The sequence below is a fragment of the Panicum virgatum genome, chromosome 3N (assembly GCF_016808335.1).
Source record: "Panicum virgatum strain AP13 chromosome 3N, P.virgatum_v5, whole genome shotgun sequence".
NCBI classification, from domain to species: domain Eukaryota; kingdom Viridiplantae; phylum Streptophyta; class Magnoliopsida; order Poales; family Poaceae; genus Panicum; species Panicum virgatum.
Genome location: NC_053147.1, coordinates 7,946,968 through 7,973,818, shown reverse-complemented (window position 1 = coordinate 7,973,818; position 26,851 = coordinate 7,946,968). Strand labels below are relative to the sequence as shown.

The 26,851-nt window shown below is 43.6% G+C and overlaps 3 protein-coding genes, 1 long non-coding RNA gene and 1 other non-coding gene across 8 annotated transcripts; 2 read left to right on the top strand and 3 right to left on the bottom strand.

Annotated features, from left to right (window-relative positions):
- Window positions 1-28: 28 nt before the first annotated feature.
- Window positions 29-2,397, bottom strand: LOC120664094. The gene is made up of 4 exons (XM_039943098.1): window positions 2,243-2,397; window positions 1,357-1,454; window positions 991-1,205; window positions 29-544 (listed from the first exon to the last, which is right to left on the bottom strand). The coding sequence occupies exons 2-4, from the start codon at window positions 1,447-1,449 to the stop codon at window positions 265-267; spliced, it is 588 nt and encodes a 195-aa protein (XP_039799032.1). The 5' UTR covers window positions 1,450-1,454; window positions 2,243-2,397; the 3' UTR covers window positions 29-264.
- Window positions 2,398-3,687: 1,290 nt separating this feature from the next.
- On the bottom strand, window positions 3,688-3,760 carry TRNAE-CUC. Its single transcript has one exon. It is a non-coding gene; the product is annotated as a tRNA-Glu (tRNA).
- Window positions 3,761-4,406: 646 nt separating this feature from the next.
- LOC120664089 lies at window positions 4,407-5,911 on the top strand. The gene is made up of 3 exons (XR_005670712.1): window positions 4,407-4,889; window positions 5,439-5,519; window positions 5,590-5,911. It is a non-coding gene; the product is annotated as an uncharacterized LOC120664089 (long non-coding RNA).
- Window positions 5,912-13,766: 7,855 nt separating this feature from the next.
- LOC120664088 (kinesin-like protein KIN-5A) lies at window positions 13,767-20,205 on the top strand. Of its 3 annotated transcripts, none has more exons than XR_005670711.1 (23): window positions 13,767-13,986; window positions 14,703-14,880; window positions 14,964-15,093; window positions 15,228-15,389; window positions 15,475-15,954; window positions 16,057-16,154; window positions 16,240-16,396; window positions 16,513-16,582; window positions 16,666-16,742; window positions 16,856-16,909; window positions 16,992-17,072; window positions 17,155-17,266; window positions 17,464-17,550; window positions 17,664-17,839; window positions 17,939-18,100; window positions 18,177-18,284; window positions 18,365-18,523; window positions 18,603-18,686; window positions 18,841-19,065; window positions 19,137-19,238; window positions 19,342-19,451; window positions 19,541-19,692; window positions 19,772-20,184. XR_005670711.1 is itself a non-coding variant. In XM_039943092.1 (23 exons), the coding sequence occupies exons 2-23, from the start codon at window positions 14,714-14,716 to the stop codon at window positions 19,970-19,972; spliced, it is 3,135 nt and encodes a 1,044-aa protein (XP_039799026.1). In that variant the 5' UTR covers window positions 13,770-13,986; window positions 14,646-14,713; the 3' UTR covers window positions 19,973-20,181. The 3 variants fall into 3 exon arrangements, 2 of the variants coding, with proteins under 2 accessions (XP_039799026.1, XP_039799025.1); XM_039943092.1 differs by having other exon boundaries at window positions 13,770-13,986; window positions 14,646-14,880; window positions 18,841-19,046; window positions 19,772-20,181; XM_039943091.1 differs by having other exon boundaries at window positions 13,784-13,986; window positions 18,841-19,046; window positions 19,772-20,205.
- Window positions 20,206-20,435: 230 nt separating this feature from the next.
- Window positions 20,436-26,172, bottom strand: LOC120664087. 2 transcript variants are annotated; one of them, XM_039943088.1, is made up of 3 exons: window positions 25,886-26,172; window positions 21,712-25,747; window positions 20,436-20,844 (listed from the first exon to the last, which is right to left on the bottom strand). In XM_039943088.1, exon 2 carries the CDS (start codon window positions 25,733-25,735, stop codon window positions 21,767-21,769), a length of 3,969 nt encoding a protein of 1,322 aa, XP_039799022.1. In that variant the 5' UTR covers window positions 25,736-25,747; window positions 25,886-26,172; the 3' UTR covers window positions 20,436-20,844; window positions 21,712-21,766. The 2 variants fall into 2 exon arrangements, with proteins under 2 accessions (XP_039799022.1, XP_039799024.1); XM_039943090.1 differs by lacking the exon at window positions 20,436-20,844 and adding an exon at window positions 20,886-21,230.
- Window positions 26,173-26,851: the final 679 nt, after the last annotated feature.

Here is a 26,851-nt window from a genome sequence, read left to right as displayed (position 1 = left end):
CCCAGGATAACAGTCACAGCATAAAACAGAGCAGTATAGCACAAGGTTAGATTCACTTAGGGAAGTAGCAAACCAATTGCATCGAGAATGCAGTTTATTGTTCACACTGAAATCTGAAAATGTAGAATAAGTAACAGCCTTACTTATGACTTTGCAACCAGCATAATACTATATACAGATTAATGAGAGCTAAAAGCGACTTTGTTGACGGCATAATATAGTGGCACTAAGCATAAAACCCTGACGAGCGATGACCACATGGGCTCAGACCTTCGAGGCATCAACTTCAGCAGCGTAAACCTGGCCATATTCGCCCTTGTTGTCATCCTCATCCAGGTAGTCAGCCCTTGCATTGAGGGCCAGCATCTGGCAAACAAGCCAGAAGAGAGCGGCGTCTAGGGCAAGGAAAGCGGCACCACCAAACAGTCCAGTCTTTGCAGTAGGGCACTGGTAATTCATGTCGTGATGGATGGTATTGCTGCGGAGAAGGCCCTCAGTAACAGTTGCCCAGAGCAACATTGCAATAGCCAGGCCTGAGACAAGCCTGATTTCACAAGCAAAGAGAATCAACAACGCGCACATTCGTTACTCGAAATAGATTTAAGTGCAGGAAACAGCATGATGCACAAGCCGTACAATGGTGGTAATGGAAATAAAATGCTAATAGCCTGTATGCCGAAAATCCGAAATCATCAGTGCAGAAGATTGCATGATGCGATATTTAGTCGAATAACCTTCTAGATGGGCAATTTTACACTTTTAGCATTGATTAGCATTATTATACCAAACACAACACAATAAAGTGACTTCAGGGTCAGGGAAGACAATTCTGGAATGCAAAACTTGGATGGATTAGTTTGCAGTTCAATATCACTAAATGGCAGGAGGACCCAACAAGTGAGCCACAGAAAAGAAGCAATATAAATACAGAAGGCATATTGTTTCCGGACCATATGAGATTTGCAGTTATAGAGCTGAAAGGGCACTCACTCAGCAACAACGAAGAACACAGTCAAGCTGGTGCTTTGAAAGAGTGCTCCACGAGGAACCGACTTGCCCGAGTAGGGAAAAAAGATAGCAACATGCCCTACAACGGCAGCTACCACAAGGGCCGCAAGGGACAGGCTACCCATTGCAAGAGTCGGATCACTTGGAAACTTGCAGATGACGACATCCTTTCCTGGGATTGGAGTCCCAGCAGCGGGCTGTACAAAGACAATACAAAATTACAGGCATGTTTAGAGGAAATTCGTAATAACGATAATGTTTGGTGTTGTGCTGAATTCATCATCCTTCACAAGGAACAAAAAAAAAAAGGCACAACGATCAGTGCTCATAACAAGGTAAAAGCCTGACCTTTTTGTTTTCTGCGATGACACCAAGCACGAACGCCAGAATCCCGAAGAAGGAAACAATGAGAGAAATCCGTATTGGCGAAGACAGAGCCATTGCTCCTGCAGGATATGTGAATGGCCCATTGAGATCAAGAGAACTGGTAGCCTAAATAATGGAACAGAGAAGGGGACAAGAGCATGCCAACAACGTAGCAGCATGGCAGACTCCTCCCACACAATCTAGGTAACTCCGGAGGAACCAAATAATCCGTTATTTATTTTGACGATGGTGACATAGCCCAATTCCACTAAGTGCGGAAATCGCAAGATGCGATTTTTTTAAAAAGAAAATTACGAACTGTTTTTCTTCTACTATTGAACTTGAACCAGGGAAACATTGTCTATCTCCTTCTCAGAATGATGTTCCAGGCCACAAATCAGATTGGGGGAAATGCGGCCCACGGATCGACACATCAATCAAGCATTGACAAGAAGTCAGCTACTACACCACACCGCCTTCGTGGTGAATTACCCATCCAAGAAGACTAACAGATTCAGTTAATCGGTTTCCATCCGTCCCCAAGCAGAAGAAGAAATCAGGGGGGAAGGGGAGGCGGCGTGCGGACTCGACACGGCCCGCGTGGGGAGTTCACTTCCACCGCAGCAGAAACCCCGCAGCAATCTCGTGCGCAACTACTCCTCGAAACAGATTCGCGACAGACTAGTAGACGGGATGGATGGATGGAAGACCCGGGAGGAAACGAAAGACCTGGCACTGATCCATCGGAAGCAACGAAAACTACGGAAGCAAGAGAAGAAGGAAAAAAGCGCGGAATGCATCCGGTTCCCCAGCAGGAGGGTAGGGTAGGGCTCCTGGCGGAAGGGGCGGGCGTGGAGGGGGAGGGTACCTGAAGCCGGGGCGCGGTGGTCGCCGGAGAGGGCCCGTTCGGTGATCAGCCGCCTCGCCTCGCCGCGGCCAGCGGAGGGGAGAGGAACGAGACGACGATTAGTTGGGCGGTGATGGATTGCAAGGCACGGGCGCACGGCGAGTTGGTTCGGTAGTATTTATTTATTTATTTATTTTCGCGCCCTTTATCTCGTCGTCTGGCGCAGGAGAGAGGACGGAGGAAAGGATCTTGGATTTCGGTTGTTTTTTTTACTCCCTCCGCATTCTTTTAGTTGTCATTTCGGACAACAAATTTATACTAAAATAAACTGAGTTTTTTTTTTCTAACGACAAGTAAAGAAATATGGAGAGAGTATTACTGTATCATCGTTGGCCTGAAGATTTGATTTCGGGACGAAGCAATTTTGAAGTTGAAGAAGGAAAATGAAATGCAAGTTTTTTTTTTTACTCAAAATGAAATGCAAGTTTAGATAAAAGGATGAGTCTGTTTGGATGTTGCGGTTTTAGAAATATAATATAATATCAAGAAACTGTAGTTGTATACTTGTATTATAAGCAGTTGTATACTTGTATTATAAGCAAAAGATACGCAAAACCATGGTTTACAAAAATGAGGTTTGGAGTGGAGTTTTTAGAACTCCAAAAAGACTACAATTTTGATAGTACTACGGTTTTTAAAACCATAAAATTTGTTGCATACAAACACCCACGAACTTTTAAAAACCAAAGTATTTTGTAAAATCCTACTACTATTTATCCAATACTTCAAAAATACTTTGTATCCATACAGAACCCCAAGCGACTAAGCGAGGATCGGATCGGAGGCTTGAGACTTTTTGAGAGGTCAGTGTAGACGTGTGCATTTTGGTCGGAGCACCTCTGTGCAAGTTGAGTAGCGTTGGCACTCAGCATCCACTGATCCACCACTGTCCACTGCTTGCGGTCTACTACTCCTTTGACTTGAGACGTTGATGCCCGGGGCACGCGCATCGCTCAGCTGTCAGCACAGTCGTGCACACAGACAGCTTGTGCATTCTACAGCCGATCCGAGTGTTGGACTGGTCTGCATCATGGCATGGGGACGCCGGCTACGATCCGGCGGCCGGCTGGCCTGCGTGGCTGCTTCTCGACGGCACGGCGTTTGGTGTGTGAAGTGAAGCCAAAAAGGTGTTCGTGTCTCACTGAAAAGGCCAAGTACTCCCATTCTCCGCATGCTGAGGATCTGCTGACTCACTCCATCAATTGGCTATATGGAACTGCGAACAAACTCAATCTCAGAATTTTCTGAAAGCTGTGGGCGGGCCTAGATGACGAAGAGTGGTCACAGCTGGCCTTTGGGCCTTTTTTCGCGGCCCATTTAGCAAGATGACGAAGAACGGTCACAGCTGGCCTTTGGGCCTTTTTTCGCGGCCCATTTAGCAGGCCGACGGCGACAAAAAGAAAGTTTTCCGTTGCCGGGACTCGAACCCGGGTCTCTCGGGTGAGAGCCGAGTATCCTAACCAGCTAGACTACAACGGATTCCGGTCGCATGTTACTTACAAAATTTCTTGTACTTTATATGTAAAGTGTAGACACATATTTCCCTTTTTACTCGACATAGATTTGGTTTTTGGAATACCAAAAACTCCTCATCGTATCATGGGCTGGTAACATCGTCAAGAATAAAATATATGTTGCCACCCGGCCGCCTACCCTATCTTTCCCTTCTCATACGTGTGGTTTATGTAGAGTATCAGTAGTATATGGACCACCCAGTACGTACCTGCAAGGAGCAAGTTTCGTTCAGCAAAATTGCCAAATTCCACTCAATCATGCGACATATAGATAGTACAATGCGCAAGCAAGTTCGATAGAAAAATAAGGTAGTACACCACCACCAACCAACCGGAATATATATATATGTCCTGTGTAGAGTATAAACTGGTGATTCTTAGGTGCACCTCTAACTCTTTTTAGTATAGATATTTATGCTACTTGACTCCTTTGCATGCACGGCCCGGCTAATTGAGAAAGATAGATCACAGCATTATTTTGATTTGTCTTCATGCATGGTGCATGCGCGGGCGAGTTGGATACATGTGTGCTTGCTTGCATTTTAATAGCGGTCGTCCATCTGCAATAGTCCAATTATGTGCAAGCATTCAGCAGATGAGGTGGTGCATGCTCTGAATTTTAATTCCTCTATCTCAGCTACTCACTGATCGATCATACATGCACCCATCGAGATCTTAATGCCATCATTTATAAAGAAATAGGAGCTATGATATCTCTAACGAACGAAATCCGCACCATACAATCTCTAACCTGATTCGTCCGCGTCATCTACAAATAAGAGCCCTCCGATGAAGCCTTGGTAGGAACTCAACCCTCAGTTCATAGGTTGCCCCACCATTCCTTCTAGATAGATCAGGGGATTCAGGAACTCAAGTCCAGCGAATCCTCGCGAGAAGGCCTGAAGCCCCGGACTTCACCTTTCTGATTAAAAAAAAAACCTTCACCTTTATCGCCCTACGTCTCTACATCGCTCCCAGTGAAAAACAATTACCCTAACCTGTTCATCTCCCGATCATCCGCCGGGCAACGCTCCTGCGCCGCTGCAACGAAAGGTCAAGAAATAATCCCCTTGTCGCCAGCCTTTGCCCCCATGGTTAGTCCTTCCTCTGCATCCTCTTCTTTGGACCACGGTTGGAACAGTGCAGCTATCTCTACAAGAACATCCTTCCTCTTTACCTGACATTTGCCATGGCCTGTGCTCACTACCTGTTCGACGAAGTGCATACCCCATGTTTGGCACGAAATTGTACATATAACTCCACCATAGTGCCATCCTCATAAACACTTGTGGTATGCTCTTCTGGAGGATCAAAGTAGGGCCCGTTCACAGCAACAACACATGCTTGATCTGTACTTGCAGAACTCATTCATGTGCTCGTGCCCTTTAGTATTGCCTCTTGTGGACTATGGAGAAACATAACACATGCTCAAGGCCTTGCTATTACTCCTAGCATCCATGCTGATCAACTTTTCAGAATGCTACATATTTATACTAACATAAATTATAGATGGTTTCTCCAAGAGAAACTGAAATATGCATGGGAGTAAGAACTCAGGAGTGTTTTCTGATTTGCAATGGTAATTAGGATATAACTATTAGCAGTATACTTCTAAGTTCTAATCTGCATTCATATGTCTGCAGTGAACTAATTTGTATATCCAAAGCATATGAATATTCCAGTACTTCACTACTGCTGGCACTATAAACTGCATTATCTCACAGGTTAGTACAGTTTAAACCATCTGTTTGCAATTCAAACTCCACTAGTCTCATTTGCTTACTGAAATTGAAGGGCGCATCTGGATGATCAAACACAGGTCCTCAAACCAGTGGTGCTGCTTAAGAGCCTGGATAAGTAAAGCGACCCGAAAAGAGCTCATATAAATGATTCCATGCGGATCAGGCCAATCAAGTTTGATCTTACACTCATTAGCTATCTTAATGTACTAGAACTTACAATATATTTTTTAATCGTTATGCCCTTTTGTAGACCTGTAGAACTTGAGGCTTTGTGAACCTGAACAGTCTGTGCCCTTTTGTTAAGTCTAAACATGTGGACATGGAATGTATTTTTATGACATTTGAATAGAATGTTGCCTGTTAGAAATGGAGTACAGATATGTGTGCTAATATGCCATCATCTCTGTTATTATTATTTCAAATAAAAACGAAGTTGTCAGGAGGCATGTACGATGACACTAAGACGTCCCCTATGAACTATGAATCAAATATGAAGCACCAAATCATCAACCTTATTAGCTTTTAATATGTTATTAAGCATCACTGCTTTTATTATATTATTGTAAGTTATTGCCTTCTCCTGTTCCATATATATTGTTGCCTCCTTCGGTTCCATTTCTTATCTTGCCTCGCAGCCCTCGCTTAACTTTATTGTTTCTGATGTCCTGCAGCCAATCTCATGAGTCACTAGCAATTATATGTCTTCAAGAAAACACTAGCCGCTTTCAAAAAAAAAAAGAAAGAAAACACCAGCCTAACAATTACGGCTTAAAAAAAACATTGGCCCACCCAGATGGCGCAGCAACGCCGCGCCCAGAGTTCTAGTGTTTGCTAGATTGCAAGCAGAGATATATATTCCATATAATTACACTTCTAGTGAAGCATATATGTATAAAACTACTCAATTCATTCTAAATTGTAGATCATTTTTGAAAAAAAAATCATATATGTAGATTTGTCAAAATGACCTAAATTTAGGATGGAGTAGGAGCAGCAAACTGCAAATTAAAACTATTACTGTGTGACTTGGTGGTCGAAGAAGTCGACCGAATTTGAATCACGTTCACGCGTATGCCACACGTCACGTGATGTGCTATATGCCACGCGAGCAGCAAGTTTGAAGCAGGAATGGCGGGCAGCCGCAGCAGCTAGCTGTTGGCTGCCCAAGTTTTACGTTACCGACCGGTCCAGTCAAACCGGCGGGGTCCGGTACCGGTATACCGGACCGGTTTGGCCGGAAACCGGTCCAAATTGGTCGAAGTCAAATTTGAATTTAAAATCCGATGTGCAAACGGTTCGTACCGGTATACCGGCCGGTTTGACTGGTTTACCACCGGTTTGACCGGTTTACCGGTCGGTTTGACTGGTAACCCGCCAATTCAATTTTTTTTTTCTTTTTTGGTTTAAATTCAAATGCCCGCAAAGTATACTAAATGAATGTTTGTATAACATGTTTTAGCCTAAATGAACCCTCCAACTCTCTTTTGTACTACTTTTATATTATATTTGTATACTTTTGTATGCACGATTTTTTTTGTTTAACTTCAAATCCCCGCAAACTATACTAAATGAATGGATTTTTTAGAAAATTTGACACCATTAGATTTGTCGCACCTTGAAGTATTTTTAAGAATTTTTTGAGAATTGTTCATTTTTTAATTCAAATTTAAATTTTGAATTTGAGCCGATTTGATATCGGCCCAAACCGAAACCGGGCCGGACCGGTTTGACCTAACCGGTCAAACCAGACCAATTCCCACCGGTTTGGTTAACGATGTGGCTGCCTAGTAAAATTTCCATTCCACTTCTTTCGGCTCCCCGGCCGCGGTTGGTACTTGCAGTAAACGGTGACAACCACAGTTGAGGGATTGAGGGGACAGTCCGTTGCATCAGGAGGATTTCCACATGCCCATCTCAGCACGGACTAGGTGTCAGGGCCCAATCCGAAAAATTCTATAAGGGGACAAATTCTTTTAGCTAGGGATCAAATTTAATTTCCCTCTGAATTATATGGTCAAATTTTGTATACAAGCAACCATTTTTAATTTGTTTCCTTCAACCAAATCTCTGTGATTTTTATTCTATTTGTCAGCCAGAATATTTTCTTCTTTTGGCGAATCTACAATGTTGTACAGATTACAGAGATACGCATAAGGTTGACTGAGGTCTTGTTTAGATGCGAAAAGTTTTGGGTGTAAAGTATTGTAGCACTTTCGTTTGTATTTGGTAGTTATTGTCCCGTCATGAGTTAACTAGGCTCGAAAGATTTGTCTCGCAAATTATAGTCAAACTGTGTAATTAATTATTTTGTTTAGCTACATTTAATACTTCATCTTTATATATGCGTTCAAAAATTCGATGTGATAAGAAATCTGGTAAAATTTTGGAATTTTGAGTGCATCTCAACAAAGCGTGAAGTACCAGCTCGCCGGAGAAACGGAAACCGTTGAAGTTGGTGAGCTACTGGTACGGAGGACAGTGGCAACAAATTATATATGAGACTGGATGTAGTCAATCCACTCTGATCTGAGAAACGGAAACCGTTCAAGTTGGTGAGCTACTGGTACGGAGGACATTGGCAACAAATTATGAGACTGGATGTAGCTCCATCCATTTTCTGATCTGATCTGATCTGATCTCTCCCCTCTTCCTTTGATCTCAAGCAAAGGCAGCTGTAAGTGTTGTCGCTGGTACGTGGACGGTACATGATTCGTCCCTCAATCTGCGAAAAATTAGCTACTGTCTTTCCTGAAAGATTCTCATCATCTTCTCGGGCACCACTAGTCATGACACATAAGTGCAAATTTTTACTCTATTTAAATACTTTCTCCGTTCCAAATTATAAGTCATTCCAAGAATCTTGGAGAGTCAAAGTTTTTCAAATTTAACCAAATTTATATGACAAAATAATAATATTTGTGATACCAATTAAGTATCATTAGATTCTTTGTTAACTATATTTTTATAGTGCACATATTTGATGTCATAAATCTTTATATTTCTCTCTATAATTTTAGTCAAACTTTGAGATGGTTTGACTCTCCAAGATTTTAGAAATGACTTATAATTTAGAACGGAGGGAGTACAATATTGTGTGCACATACTAGATTCCCTTGCAGTGATTGAAAAGCATCCGGAGCAAAACAAACATGCACGCAGCACGGCAGCAGTACCTTTCTGCAGCACACAAGACAAGAGCTAAATTACTACTAGTTTAGAAAAATACAGGTACAGTTAGCATTTGCACCGACCATTCTCCAAGGATAAAGAAGGGAACATACGAGAGGGTAACGTAAAGCGTGAGGGTGTAGTCTCTGAATATTTGCATGGAACAAAAATGTAAACGGAATCAATCAGAGGGACCATTTATCCACATGGCGGGGTGCAGGCGGCAAATTAGCATCATGTTACATGTACACACATACAGTTTAGACCTGGACATGCTTGTAGCATGAAACAAAAACAAAGGCAGCAAGATTGCAGCGGGATGCAAGCTTCACGTGGCTGCCACCTACTGTGTTCTCATCAGGCCATGACTCATGTGCCCCTCTCCTCATAAAGTTTTAGGCAGCACAAGAAAAGAACTCTCATGTAACACCCATGAAAAAAAAACCCGCGGACGGTCCGCTAGGGATCGGCGAACGGTCCGCCCGGCCACGCCCAAATATTTATCTGGATGGACGTGGGACCCGCATGTCATTCCTCCTCTTCCTCCTCACTTCGTCCAGAGCCGAGCGGAGCTCGAGCGCTCGCGCCGTTGTCGCCCCCTTCCGTCGATCTCTCTCCTCCGGCCACCAAACTTCGATTCCTCGCGCAAGAACCTTCCCCGGCACCTCCTCCACCTTCCCCGACCCCCAGACCGGCTTCTTACGGCCGGAATCACCCCGCCACCGCCCATCACCATTGGAGGTGCTTGAAGCTTTGCTCCACTGTCGATCCGCCTCTCTGGTCGTCCTCCGCCCGAACCGACCGCGGGAATGGATTCGTGGTGAGTTCCTTGTGCTCCCCGGTCTTTTTCTCCTTCCGTGGTGTGTCGCCGGCGCCGGTAAACGGCCGCCGCCGTCGCCGCCGCACTTGCTGCCGCCCGTGGCGTGGTGTCAAAAGTTAGGTATCGCGGACGGTCCACCTGGTAGGTGCGGACAGTCCGCCAGTCAGATTAGATTTCGTCCAGAGACGATGTTGTCCCTGGTGGGGTTCGCAGGATTGAGCTGCGGTCAGCGGACAGTCCGCCGTAGAGTCTAGGATTTTGTCCAGAGACGTTGTCGCCTCTGGTGGTTGGGCAGAGTGAACTACGGACGGTCCGCCAAGGGGGGCCGGACTGTCCGCCGTTAGGATTAGAAATTCGACCAGAGACGTCGTTGTCTCTGGTGGATTGGCGTAGGTGTGTTGCGGACAGTCCGCTACTGAGGCGCGGACAGTCCGCCAGCCAGTCTAGAAATTCATCCAGAGATGTTGTAGGTTCTGGCGAGTTGGCAGACGTGTACTGCGGACAGTCCGCTACTGGATCGCGGACCGTCCGCCATATAGTCGTAAGTTTGTCCAGAGACGTGGGTAGGTCTGGTAGATCGGCAAGTTTGAGTTGAGGACAGTCCGCTGCTGCATAGCGGACAGTCCGCCAACTAGTTCATTTTTAAGTATGGTTTTTTTAAGTAGGGGATTTTAGCTGCACTAATTTGTGTCATATGCATGTGCATTAATCGGCATTTCATATATATTCATGCATATGCATTATTGCACCTCATTTAGGTGCGCTAGAGATACACGTGTGGACGTGAAGCACGCGGTGTTGGAGTCGACCCACAAGACGGTGTTCGACAGATATCGCCAGAAGATGGAAGGACCCGCTGAAGCAACCAAAGACCCGGCCCAAGGTCGGAAGGGCCCAAGGCCGGAAATAATATTAGCACTGACTTAGTGTTACCCTCAGGCAAGCCCCGGTGCACATCCTATTAATTTAATTTATGATACCTATATATGTATTTATTACTTATGCATTACGTTTAGGAGTTGTTTGAAACCCTAGTTGTATGAACCCTAGGTGTCCTTGAGTTGTACTGGTATGTATAGGACGATAGAAATGCTATGCTAGATAGAGTTCGGTAGAAGTCGAGTAATTCTTGGTTACTCGCGAGATATATGATAGTTTTATGTTTCTAGATATGAGTTACTAATTATGGATGAAAGTCTTGGAATGAAAGAAAGAATAGAATCTGAGACCGGGCGGGAGAAGTGTAGTTCCGCCTGTGTCGGTTAAGGACCGAGCCGTTGTTGGCCCTGCTGATCATGTTTGAACTGTACTAACCACATGCCGGGAGTAGGAGGTAGTCAAAACCGGTAAGCCGAGTACTGCCTTGCTTCGGAAGTACAGAACTTCTACCCACCCCTTAGGGCGAGTCGAGTGGCCGCGGAGAATTGGGATGCATGAGTTTACTCTTGGTGGTCTCTCGTAGGGCTCGGCTGACTATATGCAGATGGGACAGTTCTGTAGTTCGAGACAGGGAGGGGAAAAGTTGGTGCGCGTGGTCCGACGGGGCATTCGCGTGCCGTGTTGGTTAGGTCCACCTTGCAAGGTTAAATCGAATCGATTCGCCGTCAGTCGCTCTCGGATATGAGCACCTTGGTCACTGCGTCGTAGCGTAATGTTGTGATGGAATAATGGTTATACCTATGTTGATGAGCATATGATTTAGTATTTATTGCTCCACTATGTTTGCTCTAGATTTGGTTATGCAAATATTAGACTATGTTAATTTATATAGAACTTGGGCTAAAATAAGGAAAGTGAGGAATTATTTTAGTCGCTGTTTTCTGCAAGATAACCACCAGCCAAAAGCCTTACATGTCTAGATATGTGGACTAAGTTATACCCACTGGTCGGGTAAGTCTTGCTGAGTATTAGTTGCTCAGGGTTTGTTGTTTACCCTATTTCAGGTTTAGGAGCTAACTAGGTGTCATATCAATGGGCTCGATGTGGGGCCTTTTCTTTACATTTTGGTAGTTCTCGATTTATTTAATTTGTTTTATCTATTCTCTAGTAAAAATGCTCTGTATGTTAGATTCTTTTCCGCTGCTATCTTTTCATTTATAAATTTTAAATTTTAAACTGTTTTGTAAAAGTCTTCATATAATTTGCTATTTTTGTAAGATTGTATCATGCTGGTACCTTCTGAGCTCGCTTTCGTGCGAGACTTCTGGTGTGTTTCGATCGGCCTGTGGGTTGGAAACAGTCTGTCAAGTTACACTTAATTAAGCTAATGCGCCACTGATGGCGGTTATGCTTAATTAAACATTCTAACTTGGCGGGTCTGTCACATCTCACCAATCTGTAATTTTCAGATATTAGACTTACAATTATTGCTGGATGGAAATAGTCATCTAACTACGTTTAAAAAAAGAAGAAGAATAGTCATCTAACTACCATCAGCTCGTGAGATGTGAGAGCAGATTGCTCCGTACTATTGTATTTGGTGCGCACCCTGTCCAAGATGCAGCATTTCACTTGGGACTTTGGGCCCATCGAGGTGAGATTCATTCAAGAACCAAGACATGGGAATGGGATGGCACCTTTTTTTGAGTAATTACTTTTGCATCAACACTTTAAAAAAAGTTTCAAGGAGAAAGCAAACCATTGGCCTAGAAGAGTAGGGACTTGAAAAGGACCCATGAATCCTGCATTTCTGTCAAAATCAACTGCAAACTTGTTCTTTTATGTAAACCAAAAGGCATGGACCATGGATATTACATTTCCATGTGACTAGGCACCATAATTCATCATTTCACCATCCATGGTTACTAATGGGTAATTTATTTACCATCCATCTAACTCACCTTTTCTTCCCCTTCTTTTGCAAGGATGAAGCAACAACTTCTCCCTTAAATATAAAGTTAAAAATTCATAGTTTCTAATATTAGGTCCTGAAAAATAGAGCAGTTTTGACTTGCAACAAAAAAAGCAGCTTTCAACCAATAGGTTATATGATTTGCAGAGGGAAAGAACCATCTATACTATGTGCTGACACTAGAAAAGTACCAACTGGTAATGTTTATTTAGTGCGAAAAGAATATTACAATGTAAATACCTTTTTTTAAAGTTATTAGTTCACCTACTACTAATCAAGTTCATTATTTTGGCAAATCTCAAATTTGAATACTTTTACTAGCTATTACTCCCTCTATTCCAGAATATAGCTATTTTTATTTTTTTCCAGATTAAACCTTTTAAGCTGCTTTGACATTCATGGTAGAAAATCATAAACATTAAAATCATGAAATATTCTAGTTTATTTATTACGAAACCAACTATCATAACATGTAATATTATTTATTTAAAAATATTATTTTTAGATATTATTAGTCAAAAATAAAATATTTAATTTGATCAAGTCTAAAGTTATAATATTTTGGGACAGAGGTAGTAGTAACTCCTAAGCTTTCCTTTCCCGATGAACTAAGGGCGTGTTTGGTTCGGCGCCTACGGCGCCACACCGCGCCGCACATTTCGCGCCGCAGGTGTGGCGGCCGAATCGGCCTCCGCACCTTAGGCAAGGTGTGGCGCCGTAGGCCACAAACCAAACAGGCCTTAACTACCACCTATAGTTGGCTTCTTGATGGTATCTGAATTTCTTACTGGTCAAACGCATCAAAACCGGGTCAAAAAGCGAGGCTGAGATTGATCGTTAACAGCTCATCGGGAAGAGTCGGTACACTAATCTACTCCACTGATCAATAAATTACAAAAGACATGTACATTTGGATAGATCTCCTTTAGCGTACTCAACGCAATAATTAAATCCAATCAACACCTACCAAAAGGAACACGAATAGACTAATATAGTCATGGGATAAAAAATGAAATCATACTGATTCGAAGACATGGAACCAAAATGTTAGCCCTTATTTTTTTAAAAAAAATCCATTCAAAGTTGCAACAACGATTATTACTGCTGATTTTGTACTTCTGTTACTGGCTTATTGAAGCCCCAAAATAAATGGAAGAAAGAAAACGCCACATGGAGAAAACCGAGTTTTAATAGGCCATTATAGCAGTGCAATCAACTGATGAAAAATTAAAATCTTTTATCGGTAGTAAAATTGGTGTCACCATCCAATGTAAACTTTTCTGTCCTGACCGCTTGACGGGTCACTGCGTAGACATGGCAAACAGCTTGAGCGCGTCAGTATTACGAATTTGAGCTGCCTCCAAACAAAAGGCAAAGATAAAAGGGAAAAGCTAGAGAGAGAAAAGAGCAGAGAGAGGGGGAGGCCATTGATAGAGACCACGAGCTGTTCTAGAAGTCACCGCGCTGCAGCTCAGGGGGGCCTGCTCCCTGGATCTCGCCATTGCCATTGCCGCTGCCCCCTACCTAATGCTCCTGCTCCTACACCTCTAGTCCTGTAGGTGTGTTGGATCGCATTGCTTCGTGGATTTCCCGTCTGCGTGTGGGACAGTGTGAGTACCCCCTGTCTCATGATTCGTTTCTGTGATTTTGTTTCTAGGGCCACTGCTTCTGTTTCTTCATCTGGTATTGATTCGAGTGGTTTGATTCGGCTTCCTGCGAGAAAGATCTTATTTTGATGGTGAGCGAGTTATTTCAGCTTGATTTCGGCAGCTAAATAAGCAGCGGCAGATACCATTTTTCTTCAAGTATCCGCTCTTATTGGGTTTCTGGAGTACTTGCAGATTATCTATTTATTTATCGTTTTGCGTCCTTGTATCTGATTATCTGTTTGGTGTTTCAATTTTCTGGGTATAGTTTCTTTTCCCTTTCGTAGAGTGAGTCGGAAAGAATTTGTTTTGATCTGCTAAACAGCTGCAATTGCATCTTAATTGGTTTCGGTCTACTCCAGTAAAGATCTCACGGCGTTTCCAAGATTTGCATCTGCATAGCGTCTGTCTCTATGCTGTTGTCTTTTTCTGCATTTGCTCTAGTGGCCGGCATTTCTTTGGCTCTTCGTGCTGCTCCCCTGATCTGGGCCAAATTTGACAACCAGTCCCTTGCTGTCACTGTCTTTTATTCCGATACCCAAGCTGCCAGTTATTTAGCTTTTTTTAGTTCAATTGTTCGAGCGATTGGCAACTGCATTTGAAGAAATTAAGCTTCCGTGCAGAACTTTTTTCGACGAACCTCCCGTCCAGAATTTGATATTGGCCGGGTTGTTGTTCAGAGGAATTGTAGATGGAGAAGAGGAATTGCCCTCCATCACCATCACCAAGGTCGACTGAGAAGTCCGGAAGAGAATTGAGATCCGGGGAGGCCAATGGCAGCGCAAATACTAATGCTAACACCATCCCGAAAGGTGATAAGGAGAAGGGTGTCAATGTGCAAGTCATCCTTAGATGCAGGTGAAGAGGGTTCAATGGTTCTAGTTGGAAGTTCCTTGTAATTTTACATTTTGTTCTCACAATGTACAATTTGATGCATTCAGGCCCTTGAGTGATGAAGAGACCAAGTCAAATACTCCAGTGGTGATTTCGTGCAATGAGCGCCGTCGGGAGGTTGCTGCCACTCAAATTATCGCCAATAAGCAGATTGATCGAACATTTGCCTTCGATAAGGTACTATATAGTATCACTTCGCTAGGAAATTACCTGAGTGCTTAGTTATTTGACACCTTGAATTTACCTAGGGTTCTTAACTTCATGTTTGCAAGTTTTGACTCAAATTGAGCAAACTCTTTGATTTTGATTAGGTCTTTGGCCCATCATCCAGACAGAAAGATTTATTTGAACAATCCATCTCACCAATAGTAAATGAGGTCCTTGAGGGCTATAATTGCACTATTTTTGCTTATGGACAAACTGGTACCGGGAAAACATACACAATGGAGGGAGGTGGAACAAGAAAGGTCAAGGTAAATATTTCGTTATTCATATCATTCAAAGTTGTAGCTTGGATCTGCATATTTGTTATTATTAACTAGTTCTTCTAACATCTAGAATGGTGAACTTCCAACTGATGCTGGAGTTATCCCAAGGGCTGTAAGACAAATCTTTGACATTCTTGAGGTTCAATGCGCAGAGTACAGCATGAAAGTCACCTTTCTTGAGCTTTACAATGAAGAAATCACTGATTTGTTGGCACCTGAGGAACCGAAATTCCCTATCCCTGAGGACAAGACGAAAAAACCTATTGCCCTTATGGAAGATGGCAAGGGGTTTGTTTTTGTGAGAGGACTTGAAGAAGAAGTTGTGTACTCTGCTGGCGAGATCGACAAGATTCTTGACAAGGGCTCTGCAAAGAGGCGCACTGCAGAGACATTGCTGAACAAGCAAAGCAGTAGGTCGCACTCCATATTCTCAATCACAATTCATATTAAGGAACTGACTCATGAGGGTGAGGAGATGATCAAAATCGGGAAGCTTAATCTTGTCGATCTAGCTGGTTCGGAAAATATATCACGTTCAGGTGCTAGAGATGTGAGTAACTTTTGAATTTCATCGTAAACTAAAAATAATCAAATGCATCCCCTGATCGTTCAAATTCGACAAAGCACTTTTGACATTGAATTTGCATTGCAGGGCAGAGCGAGAGAGGCTGGAGAAATTAACAAGAGTTTGCTTACGCTTGGTCGTGTTATTAATGCTCTAGTTGAGCACTCTGGGCATGTCCCATACAGGTAATTGTAAAGAAATCGCCTGACAGTTTTTAGCATTAGTAACATATTCCTAAAGTGAACTTATATTTATATCTATTCGTTTCAGAGATAGTAAACTGACAAGATTACTGAGAGATTCATTGGGAGGGAAAACAAAGACTTGCATTATTGCTACAATATCACCTTCAGTATATTGCTTAGAAGAGACACTAAGCACACTTGATTATGCACACCGAGCAAAAAATATCAAGAACAAACCTGAGGTTCTCATCTCCCTTTTTTTTTGGATAAGTCAGTCCTATTGGTGCTTCATTGTTTCAGACAGTAAAAACTTCACAATTGATGTTGTAGTCTAACTTGTGCTTGCTATTAAAATCAGGTAAACCAAAGGATGATGAAGTCTGCTATGATAAAGGACTTGTACTATGAAATTGACCGTCTGAAACAAGGTACTTCATCTTGCAAGTTTTTGTATCTTGAAGTGATAAGTATCATACATCATCCATTCATTCGGTCTCCTATATGTCTTCAGAGGTGTTTGCTGCAAGAGAGAAGAATGGTATATACATTCCAAGAGAGCGCTACCTCCAAGAGGAAGCTGAGAAAAAGGTTTATCTTGATTTTCCAATTAAACCTGTATTTGGATTTCTTCAGATAAACTGAACGTAGCTTTATTTTATACACCATCATCTCATCTTTTTCAAATTACCTTTGTCACTTAGGCCATGACAGAGAAAATTGAACGACTGGGAGCTGATTTAGAAGCTAGGGATAAGGTTAGTTGTCTTAGCATATGAAAACAAACTGTTATGTTACTAATGACTGAAATGAGAATATTTCTGCAAAATCTATGACCAGCAATTGGTTGAACTAAAAGAGCTTTATGATGCTGAACAACTTTTGAGTGCAGAGTTGGGTGAAAAACTTGGAAAGACTCAGGTACCTTTCTAGTCTCAGTCATATAGTTTCATGTTATCTTAGCAAATATGTTTCTTATCACTTCGACGTCTCTTGATTGTAGAAAGACCTGGAGGACACCAAGAGTGCTCTGCATGATCTAGAAGGAAAATACAATGAAGCAAAGTCTACTATTAAAGAAAAGGAATATGTTATATTCAATCTTCTAAAATCAGGTTTGTTGAGATCATGTCTTATTTTATTCTGCTCATTTGTTTTGTTGAGACTTTTTGGCAAGTTTATGTATGCAGTTGATATTCAATTTACAACCTTTCAAGGGTTCCATGGTTCCTCCATGCTTGGTTTCAATTAAACAGTTACATGCCCATTTACTGCTTTTACAATCATTCAATAACCCTTTTTTTCATTGCAGAAAAATCGCTTGTAGACTGTGCATATAACCTCCGTGTGGAATTAGAAAATGCAGCAGCAGATGTTTCTGGACTATTCTCAAAAATAGGTTAGGGACCTTAACTAAGTTTTTAGGCCAGGGATCTACCAGATCAACCCTACTTTCTTACTGTTATGGACTTTGGTCTCACTTCACTGGTGATTATTGTTGACTACTTGTAGAACGTAAAGACAAGATAGAAGATGGGAACAGATCGCTCGTGCAGAGATTTAGGTCTCAACTCACCCATCAGCTAGATGCCTTGCATAAAACCGTCTCCAATTCTGTCATGCAACAGGAGGACCACCTTAAAGAAATGGAACATGATATGCAATCCTTTGTGTCTTCAAAAAATGAGGTAATTCAGTCTCTTAGTATGTTTTTCACTGCCTAATTAATTATGTATGGAACTCTATGCAAGATTATTTATTGATATGCATCAATTACCCATTTTTAGGCAGCACAAGGACTCAGGGAGAATGTTCAAAAACTCAAAGTCCTGCATGGTTCGGGTATTACTGCTTTGGATGGTTTAGCAGGTGAAATTGACATGAATTCTCGGATAACATTCGAGAGACTAAATTCACAAGTACAATCACACACGTCAGCCCTAGAAAAAGTAAGTTCATTTCATTCAGCCTAACACGAATGCAGTGGATTTTGCAACATTTCTGATTGTTTTTATCTATTTACAGTGTTTCGGAGGAATTGCTTCAGAAGCAGATAGCTTGTTAAATGAGCTTCAGTGCAGCCTAGCGAAACAAGAAGAAAGACTGGCCCATTTTGCAAATAAGCAGAGGGAGGTCTGTATCTTGTGGAAGCACAGAACCATTTGCTGTTCTCCTAAGCCACTTTCTGTTATAACTTCTGTTATTGGGCACAGGGACACCTGAGAGCTGTGGAGGCATCACGGTCCATCTCTAAGATCACTGCTGGTTTCTTCCACTCGCTAGATGTTCATGCATCTAAGCTCACCAATATTTTGGAAGACACACAAAGTGTGCAAGATCAACAACTTGTTGACCTTGAAAAGAAATTTGAGGTGATAATTACACTGACCGTATGCAGTTCATCGGAGGATATGATTTTGCGACATGATATAATTTTATTCTTTTTAACAGGAGTGTGCTGCTAATGAAGAAAAACAGCTTCTAGAGAAGGTGGCGGAGATGCTTGCAAGTTCCAACGCATGTAAGAAGCAGCTGGTGAGGATTATCCATTGCTTCCCTTGTTTTGTGCCCATGTGATTAACATAATCTAGTGTTTGATGTGCATGAAAAGAAGTAGTGTTCTGATGGATGGATAGCCTGAACTATCACACCACTGCTACACACTGTTAATCATGGGCATGCATTGCAGGTCCAAAAAGCCGTAAGTACCCTTCGAGAGAGTGCTGTGAACAGGACAAGTCACCTGCAGAAAGAAATTTCGATGACCCAGGACTTCACCTCATCAGTGCGGGAAAAGTGGGGCTTCTACATGGAAGAAACCGAGAAAAAATACATTGAGGACACCACTGCAGTTGATAGTGGAAGGTCTTGCTTGGCCGAAGTGCTTGTAGAATGGTCAGTGCGGCATTATCATGTGATGGTGGTTACTTGTGCTTTAAAACGTCAACGTTTTGAATTTTACATTCACTTGGAAATTTGTTGCAGCAAGGCAAAGACGACCATGGGCGCACAACAGTGGAAGAACGCAGAGGATTCTCTTTTCAGCCTTGGCAAAGGAAATGTGGAGTCTATAGATTCAATAGTCAGGTATGAGGTATCAGAATAATAACTGACTAGGGGTATCTCAAATTTGTCTCTTGAATTTGAATTGGATGGTACGCAAGTTGAAGTGCTGTGTGTATGTTGACAGGACCGGAACAGAAGCCAACCAATTGCTACGTTCCAAATTGTCATCTGCAGTATCATCAACTCTTGAAGATATTGATGTTGCAAACAAGGCGCTCCTGTCTTCCATCGACAGTAAGACCACACTTTGAAACTTTGCCTGCTAAAGTGCATAGCATAGCAGGAACGATTCCCTATTTCTTACGACAAATTCCTGCCCTCAGGCTCATTAAAGCTTGACCATGACGCTTGCGCAAACATTGGTGCCATTCTTACCCCGTGCCACGGGGAAATGAGGGAGCTGAAGGGGGAACATCACCACAGGGTTGTGGAGATCAGTGAAAATGCCGGGAAATGCCTCGAGGAAGAGTATCTGGTGAGCAGTCATGAAAAGCAACAGGTAGTTAAGAAAATGCATGTGCTCCAACTGATGAAATTGCCACTGTACCTTGAAGGTGGATGAGCCGTCGTGTTCGACACCGAGGAGAAGGCAAATCGACCTGCCAAGTGTGGAGTCGATAGAGGAGCTGCGGACCCCGGACTACGATGAGCTTCTGAAATCGTTCCGGGAGTCGAGAGGTACCTGGAAGCAGGCAAATGGAGGCAGCAGACATTTGCCAGAGGCAGCGCTGGAACCTCTTATAGGAAGAAATTAGATTTATGAAAAGTTTGTACAAAAAAAAAGAAGAAAGGCATTTGTTTAGATTACCTTTTCCCATATTGCTGTTGATAGTGATATTGGATTAACTGCTGCTGTTGGTTGACGAGCTGTTCTTACTTCTTAGGGGGGTTTGCTTGTATAGTGCGGCATATACCTGCTATGGCATCGTTGAATCTGAATATCTGATGTAACATGCGAGGTTCATCAGGTGTCGTCAGTTCTTTGTCAGTGGTTACGTGTTAGTTCTACCTGGCGTAAGTCATTCATATGGTTGCTGTCATAAAACTGTCATAACTCATAACAATGCTACATTCATCTCTAATATTTCCATAATTATAGACTTCACCACAATTTATTTGTTCAAACTAACACTTGTTATCGACCTTATAAATTGGCACTCTTGTCTTGCAGTGTGTAAGCTAGAGAAAAAATGTCAGCAGCCGGTAATGGTCGCTTCGTTGGCTGCTCTTCCAAAGGCATCCCATACAGCATGGTAACAGAGTATTACATAATTTGTGACACCTGCTACTCTCAACAGTAGTTAACATTACCTCGTTTTTTTCACAACAGCACCATTCGCACGTGCACTACTGAACTTTCTATATCATTTCATCCGAACATGAACACACAAAATACATGAGATGCCTAACAACTTCACATTAGAATATTGCAGCATAGCAGCTGCACAAGACCACTAAAAAAGAGAGTAATAAACTACAGAAGCTCATTTAAATTATGACAAGAATGTACAGGCTATCTCAACTACAAAAGATTGATTGTGGCAGAGTCTGAGGTCTCATATAAACTTGCTATGGTGTCCACGTCTAAATATAGCAACAAGATGAACACGGCTTTCTAGTTTCTACCCTGCAAAACAAAAGAAGCTGTCACAATGGGGTTCATGGATGGGCAAGCCAACATGCTTTATATTGTCTCATGGTTAAAAGACACGTGCAGTTATCAGAATATTTGTGGAAACAATTAAGTAGGTAAAGAGTCCCACCAAATGAAAAAAATAGAAAATCTGTTCAAATGACAGTGAACAGAATGAGGATGGATGCAATCAGAAAAGTCCTTCCCATACTTGATATTTACACGAGCTATTTGTAATCATCATGTGAACTACATAAACATATATTTGCAAGGAACTACATGATCTTAAACTGCTCCAAGCAACACTAACTAATGAACTGGAGAATAATGATCTCAGAATGAAGCAGGGCTACCACATCCTGGCTGTAATTAAGTGTGGCCTGCACAATGGGTAATCAAACGTATAATTACGACACAGGAATATCACATCGATGCTAATTTTATGTAGGAAATAATACAATTCAAATAACATATCGATAGAATAGTCTCCCTCTTTCACTGAAAAAACTGTAACCAATATCTGAAAAGAGTGTTGCCTATTCCACGAACAATCATTGTAACTACAGGCCCCAACTATGATAACTACGTACCAAAGGAGTGCTAGTAAATCTGATTGGAGACAAAGCACTGAATTATAACATGATATCCAGCAGAAAATATAACAATTTCACTATGAAACAGACTGAGCTGTGCTGGGAGAAAAATTGGGGCATAAAACCAATCTAAGCATTTCTAGTTTACATTACTGCAGTGTAAAGAGAGAGGAACAACAGTAAAAATGAAACAAATTCTCATAATAATAGCCAACTGTAGCACTAAGAATAGATGTCACAGGTGCAATGTGATTCCTGCAGAAATTACCTATGCTGACGGTTCAACATATGTGCGGCTCACTGAGCCATGATGTTATTTTTATTCATGGCAGGGTAGCATCCATGCTGGTGTTCTCAGGGAGTGTCGAGCTGTTTTTATTCTGTTCTGGGACTGACTGGCAACTTGCTGGTTTATCATCAGCCCTGCTGCCTGGTTTTGCATCTACTGAATTTGAGACTCCATCATCTGGTGTTGCATCAATGTAAACAGCTCCAACTGATTCTCTGTATTTTTTTGATGATGGAACATTAAGATCAGGATCACCCTCCTGGCCACCACAAGATGGATTCTGAGTTGCATTATCTCCCTCATCGTTAGCTTCTCCTGATACTGTAGGATCTCCATGGTCTGTCTTTTGCTTTTTTGCATTGTTCGCCAAAGGGGTGCCAGTGCCGTCATCATCAAAATCATCGTTTGCTGCACCTGGCTCTGCCGGATCAGAGGGATCTTTCCTCGGTCTCTTCCATTTTTTCGTAGATGACGTGCCATCATCCTCAAAATCTTCCTCCTCCCTACCCCTGTGTAGATAGGTCCACAATTTTTTGTCATTATCATACAGTACGCAAGGATCACGTTCGTAGTGCAAGCGATCAAGAGCACCACTGACAACTTGATTAATAGCAGCCTCTTTATTGGCTTCTTCATGGTTTAGGTATTGTGAATCTCTGAGTAGTGTGCAGACATCAGCTCTAGTTCCAGTTCTTGCAGGCAACCGAGAAGCAGCATCTCTTACAAGACAGAGGATAGTAACATGCGGTGGGCGATCAGGTAAGAGCATGGGGTGACCCCTAGCTTTAGCAGTGGGCTTTCCACCTCCTCTTCTCAAGGGAGCAACTATAGACTTCTCCCCATCAGCAGCAGTATAGCAGAAGGCTCTATCGGGTATGGAGTACCTCAAAAATTCCTCACGCTGAAAATATGCCCTTGCTTCATCTGAGCTTGGGCTTATTGTGTTAAGACTTTTTTGGGCTCTAAGCTCCTTGAATCTTTCCTTCAAATCCAAGTTAGCAGGATTTGGTGGTGGAGGTGGTGGAAGGGATCCTATCTGCTTGAGGGTTTCCTGACCACTTTTCAGCCAATTAGAAAATGCATCAACCAACTTCACAAGCATCTTGTGTGGTATACACCATGCTTCTGCAGAAGTTTCTTCATCAGGATCATCGTATGATGAAATAGAAGGTACTGGACCAACCCAAAACCAACTTTTGTTCGACTTTTCATAGGCAACTAGTGCTTTCCAGCCCTTTGCACCTAGAGGAGCTGTTCTAGATGACAGTACCTTCAATACTCCTCGAACTAAATCCTGGAGGGGCTCCTGGGTTTCAAGTATCCTAGGATCTCCAGGATTTGATCTAATTCGATTGACGATCTCTTGAACAGTAAGTGCCGGTGAATTGCTCGCTACATTCTGTTCTGCAGCACTGGCATCTGCACCCTCAAGAACCTGCTGAGCTTGTTCTGTCATACTTTGTTCTTGAGGCGTTTTGTTTTGCTCTTCATTGCTGAACCATTTTTTGCCCTCCGCTCGATCAGGTTGCTTCTCTGCTGCAGGAGTATCCTCAACAGGAGAGACCATAGCCTTCTTTACAGCAGTTAAAAGATGTACAACGGAGAATGAAAAGCCGGTATGGATAGTTGGTGATATTGGTACATACTTCTTCTTGGGCTTCTCAATCTTCTCAGGCTCTACTGCTACTACATTATCTTCTGGCACATCAGCAGCTGGTTCTGCTACAGTAACTGCATCTGTGGTGCTCTCTGGCTTCTTTTTGCTTTTCTTCTTCAGGCCACTGATGTTGTCGGCCATTTTTGGACCAGATGGCACATGCTCACCTTGCTCATCCAGGCTAAGAACTTCAACTCTTCCTTTTGTTTTTTTGGACCCAGTACTGCCACTTACTCTTTCAATACCACCAAAATCACCATTAGAATCTTGGACCGATTTACTGGCAAGCCTTTCACTCTCTGTTAGCCTGAATGAATCATTGGCGTTTTCATTGATTTCATGCAGTTCGGAGTTATCATTAACATGTGTTTCCAAATTTGCCATCCCTTTCCGCTTCCTTTCACCACTTGCTGCTGGAGGTTTCATGACATCACTAATCTGTTCCGTCATCTTCACATCCACATCACGTAAATAACCATCCTCTGAAACATTTCCTTTGAATCCTTTGCTCCGAGAGGGTTCTAAATCTGCATCAGCAGTAGGATAGTTCATTTTGACCACTTTAGAAAGCTTTTTTGACTTCTTGGCACCATGTGCTTGTCTATGAAATCCAGAATGGTGATGCTCTGGCTTCCGTTCGAGAAAATGCACATCCCCACTATCTTCAAACTGTTCTGATGAATCAGATTCTGTCTCCTCACTTTGAGAATAGGCAGCATTGCCCCTAGAGTGCTTCTGGCCAATCTTATCAAATTGGCTACTTGGTTTACCTGCCATCTTCACCTGTGATATCTTGCTTCTAGGGTCAGACCCAATGCGAGCATCATTAGCCTGTTGCTCAATGCTTTTATAGGACTTAACCTTCGGACCATATCCAGCTCGATCTTTCCTGCTCCTGTAATCACCTGCCAACTGCCCTTTTTGCCAGTCATCTACTTCACTAGTGTGGGTACCAGCAGTACAGTGCATCTCATCCCCTGTCAGAGCTTTACTCTGCACACCTTTTCCACCTTTTACCCAGTCCCTCTCCGAGTACCTTGCATTCCTTCTGGTGTCAAAATATGGAGGATCATATGCTGCTGCTAGAGTGACTCCCTGATTAGGACCGGGATTCCTGCCATAGTAGTATGGAGAAGCATTATTGTTATTGCGGTAGTTGTTTTTGTTTCCATACAGATTGCCATCATAGCTCATAGTCAATTCCTTCTTCACTGGCTTCAGCAGCAGCCTTGGAAACTGAGTTCTGGACGAATCCCGTTCATATCCTAGGTCCTCCGAGTAAAGGCCATCTGTGCTCCTATGAAGCTTCCCTCTATGTGTGCCTGAATCATATCCATACGCATTGTCTTGACGAGAAAGTGCCACTGCAGCATCACGGCCAGACCCTCCCCCATATTCTTCATCCACTCCTTTCATCGTATTCACCCGCAGCAAGCCCTTAGACCTCTCCTTCACTAACTTCCCTGCCTTCTTCTGTGCAATTTTATCTAGCTTCAGCTGATTTAAGACCTGTTTCCCAGACTCCCTGCTCTCCGAATCAGTCTCTGACCCAGCCCGCCGAGCCGAGGCCGAAGCTTTTCTCTGCTGCTTCTGTGCCTTCAAAGCTTCCAATATCCTCAACCTCTCATCAAGGTTGTACCCCTCACGGCCCTTCCAGCAATCTTTGATCTCCCACAGCCCCCGCACCATTGAGTTGTGGTAGCTCTGCAGCCAGTAGTAATGCTTGCGCCGCTCCGCAAAGCGGGTGCCACGGCGGTACAAGTTGACCCTGGGGTCACACAGCCCCCCTTTGAGCTGCTTGAAGAGGGTGGCAAGGGGGCTCCCAAAGTGGAAGTTCTGCCCTGAGAGGAGCTCGACGAGGGTGCGGGCAAAGGTCTCCTGGTCCATGTCGGGCAGCAAGGCGGCGAGACGGAGCCGCTCGTCCTCGCTGAGGAGTGTGTTCCAGGCATCGAGCGAAAGCACATCACAGAGGCCGGGGAGGTCGTAGAGCTCCAGCGGCACGGCAACGCTCTGGTCCCCGACCTGGCACATCTCGGCGCCAGGCTCCCCAAGCTCCGTGACCTCCAGTTCGTCGGAACCCATCCCCGAGTCCCTCTCCTCTTCCTCGTGCTCCAGCTCCAACTCTTCCCCGCCTAACTCATCCTCCGCCTCCTCTGGTTCCTCACCTCCGCCGCCGTTCTCCCCCTCCCCCTCCTCCTCCTCGCCGCCGGAGACGCCGTCGGCTCCAGACTCCTGCGACGGCGTGGCCCGCGACTCCTCGTCGTCTTCCGTGGCCTCCGGCGAGCCCTCCCCGCCGCCGTCAAGCCTCGGGAGCCGGACGCCGGCGCCAGTCCTCACGATCGCCATATGGCCTCCCACCTACGCCGCCACACCAAAAAGACACCGCCACAAAGCCAAGCAGTTAAAACCCTAGCCCCCAACCCACTCCATTGCCAAGAAGCAGCAGGAAGGAATCGAGCGGAGCGCAAGAACCGAGCAGGAGGGGGAAAAACTCACCGGAACCACCCGGGCCTCGGCGGAACGACGCAGACGCGGATGCAGCGAAACCCTAACCCTAGCGCGCCGATTCGGAGGGGACGGGAAGGAAAGGGGGGAGGCGGGGCGACGGGCCGCGGGGGCGGAGGGTAAATAGTGGGGTGGGGGAGGAAGACGACGGCGACGTGGCGCGCTTGGGGGCCGTCGGATCGGGGGCAGCCGCCGCGGGGTGGGGGTGGCGGCGGGTGGGAATAGGGTGCGGGGGCAGGGGGCGGGGCGCAAAAGTGTCCTCGTGTGTTTTAGTCGGTCCGCTGCGGAGGAGGAGACGGAGGGGAGGAAGAGGAGGGGGAGCCGAGAGGAAGGGGAAAGCCCGCCAGCGGGCGAGCGGGCGCGGGGCCCGGTAGCCCGGATACGCTGGCAGGTGGGACCCGGTGACCACCTTACCTGCTCCCGGGTTTGCGCGGGAACTTATGCATCGCCTGCTAATTGGTTCTTCTAATAAGCCCTTATTTAGATGCCTCGTGTAATTTTTTTGAAATGAAATCTTTACATATTTAAAATATTAAATATAAATTAATCATAAAATTAATTACAGAACTCGTATGTAAACTATGAGATGAATTTATTAAAATTAATTAATATGTCATTAGCACACGTTTACTGTAGTTTTATTGCAGCAATTTATTGTCTAATCATAGCCTAATTAGGATCATTAGATTCGTCTCTTAATTACAAGCAAACTACATAATTACTCCCTCCATTCTTAAATATATGACACCATTGACTTTTTTCTTCGTTTGACTATTCGTCTTTTCTACAAATATTTATGTAAATAGCCAAATCTTCAAGTTAGATTCAAAAGACTCTTGATAGTAGACGTGAAGGTACTCATTTCACTTCATTTAACTAACTGATTAATTAAATAATGTTGGTCAAAGTTGAAGAAAAAAGTCAACTTGTCATATAAAAAAGAACGGAGGGAGTAGT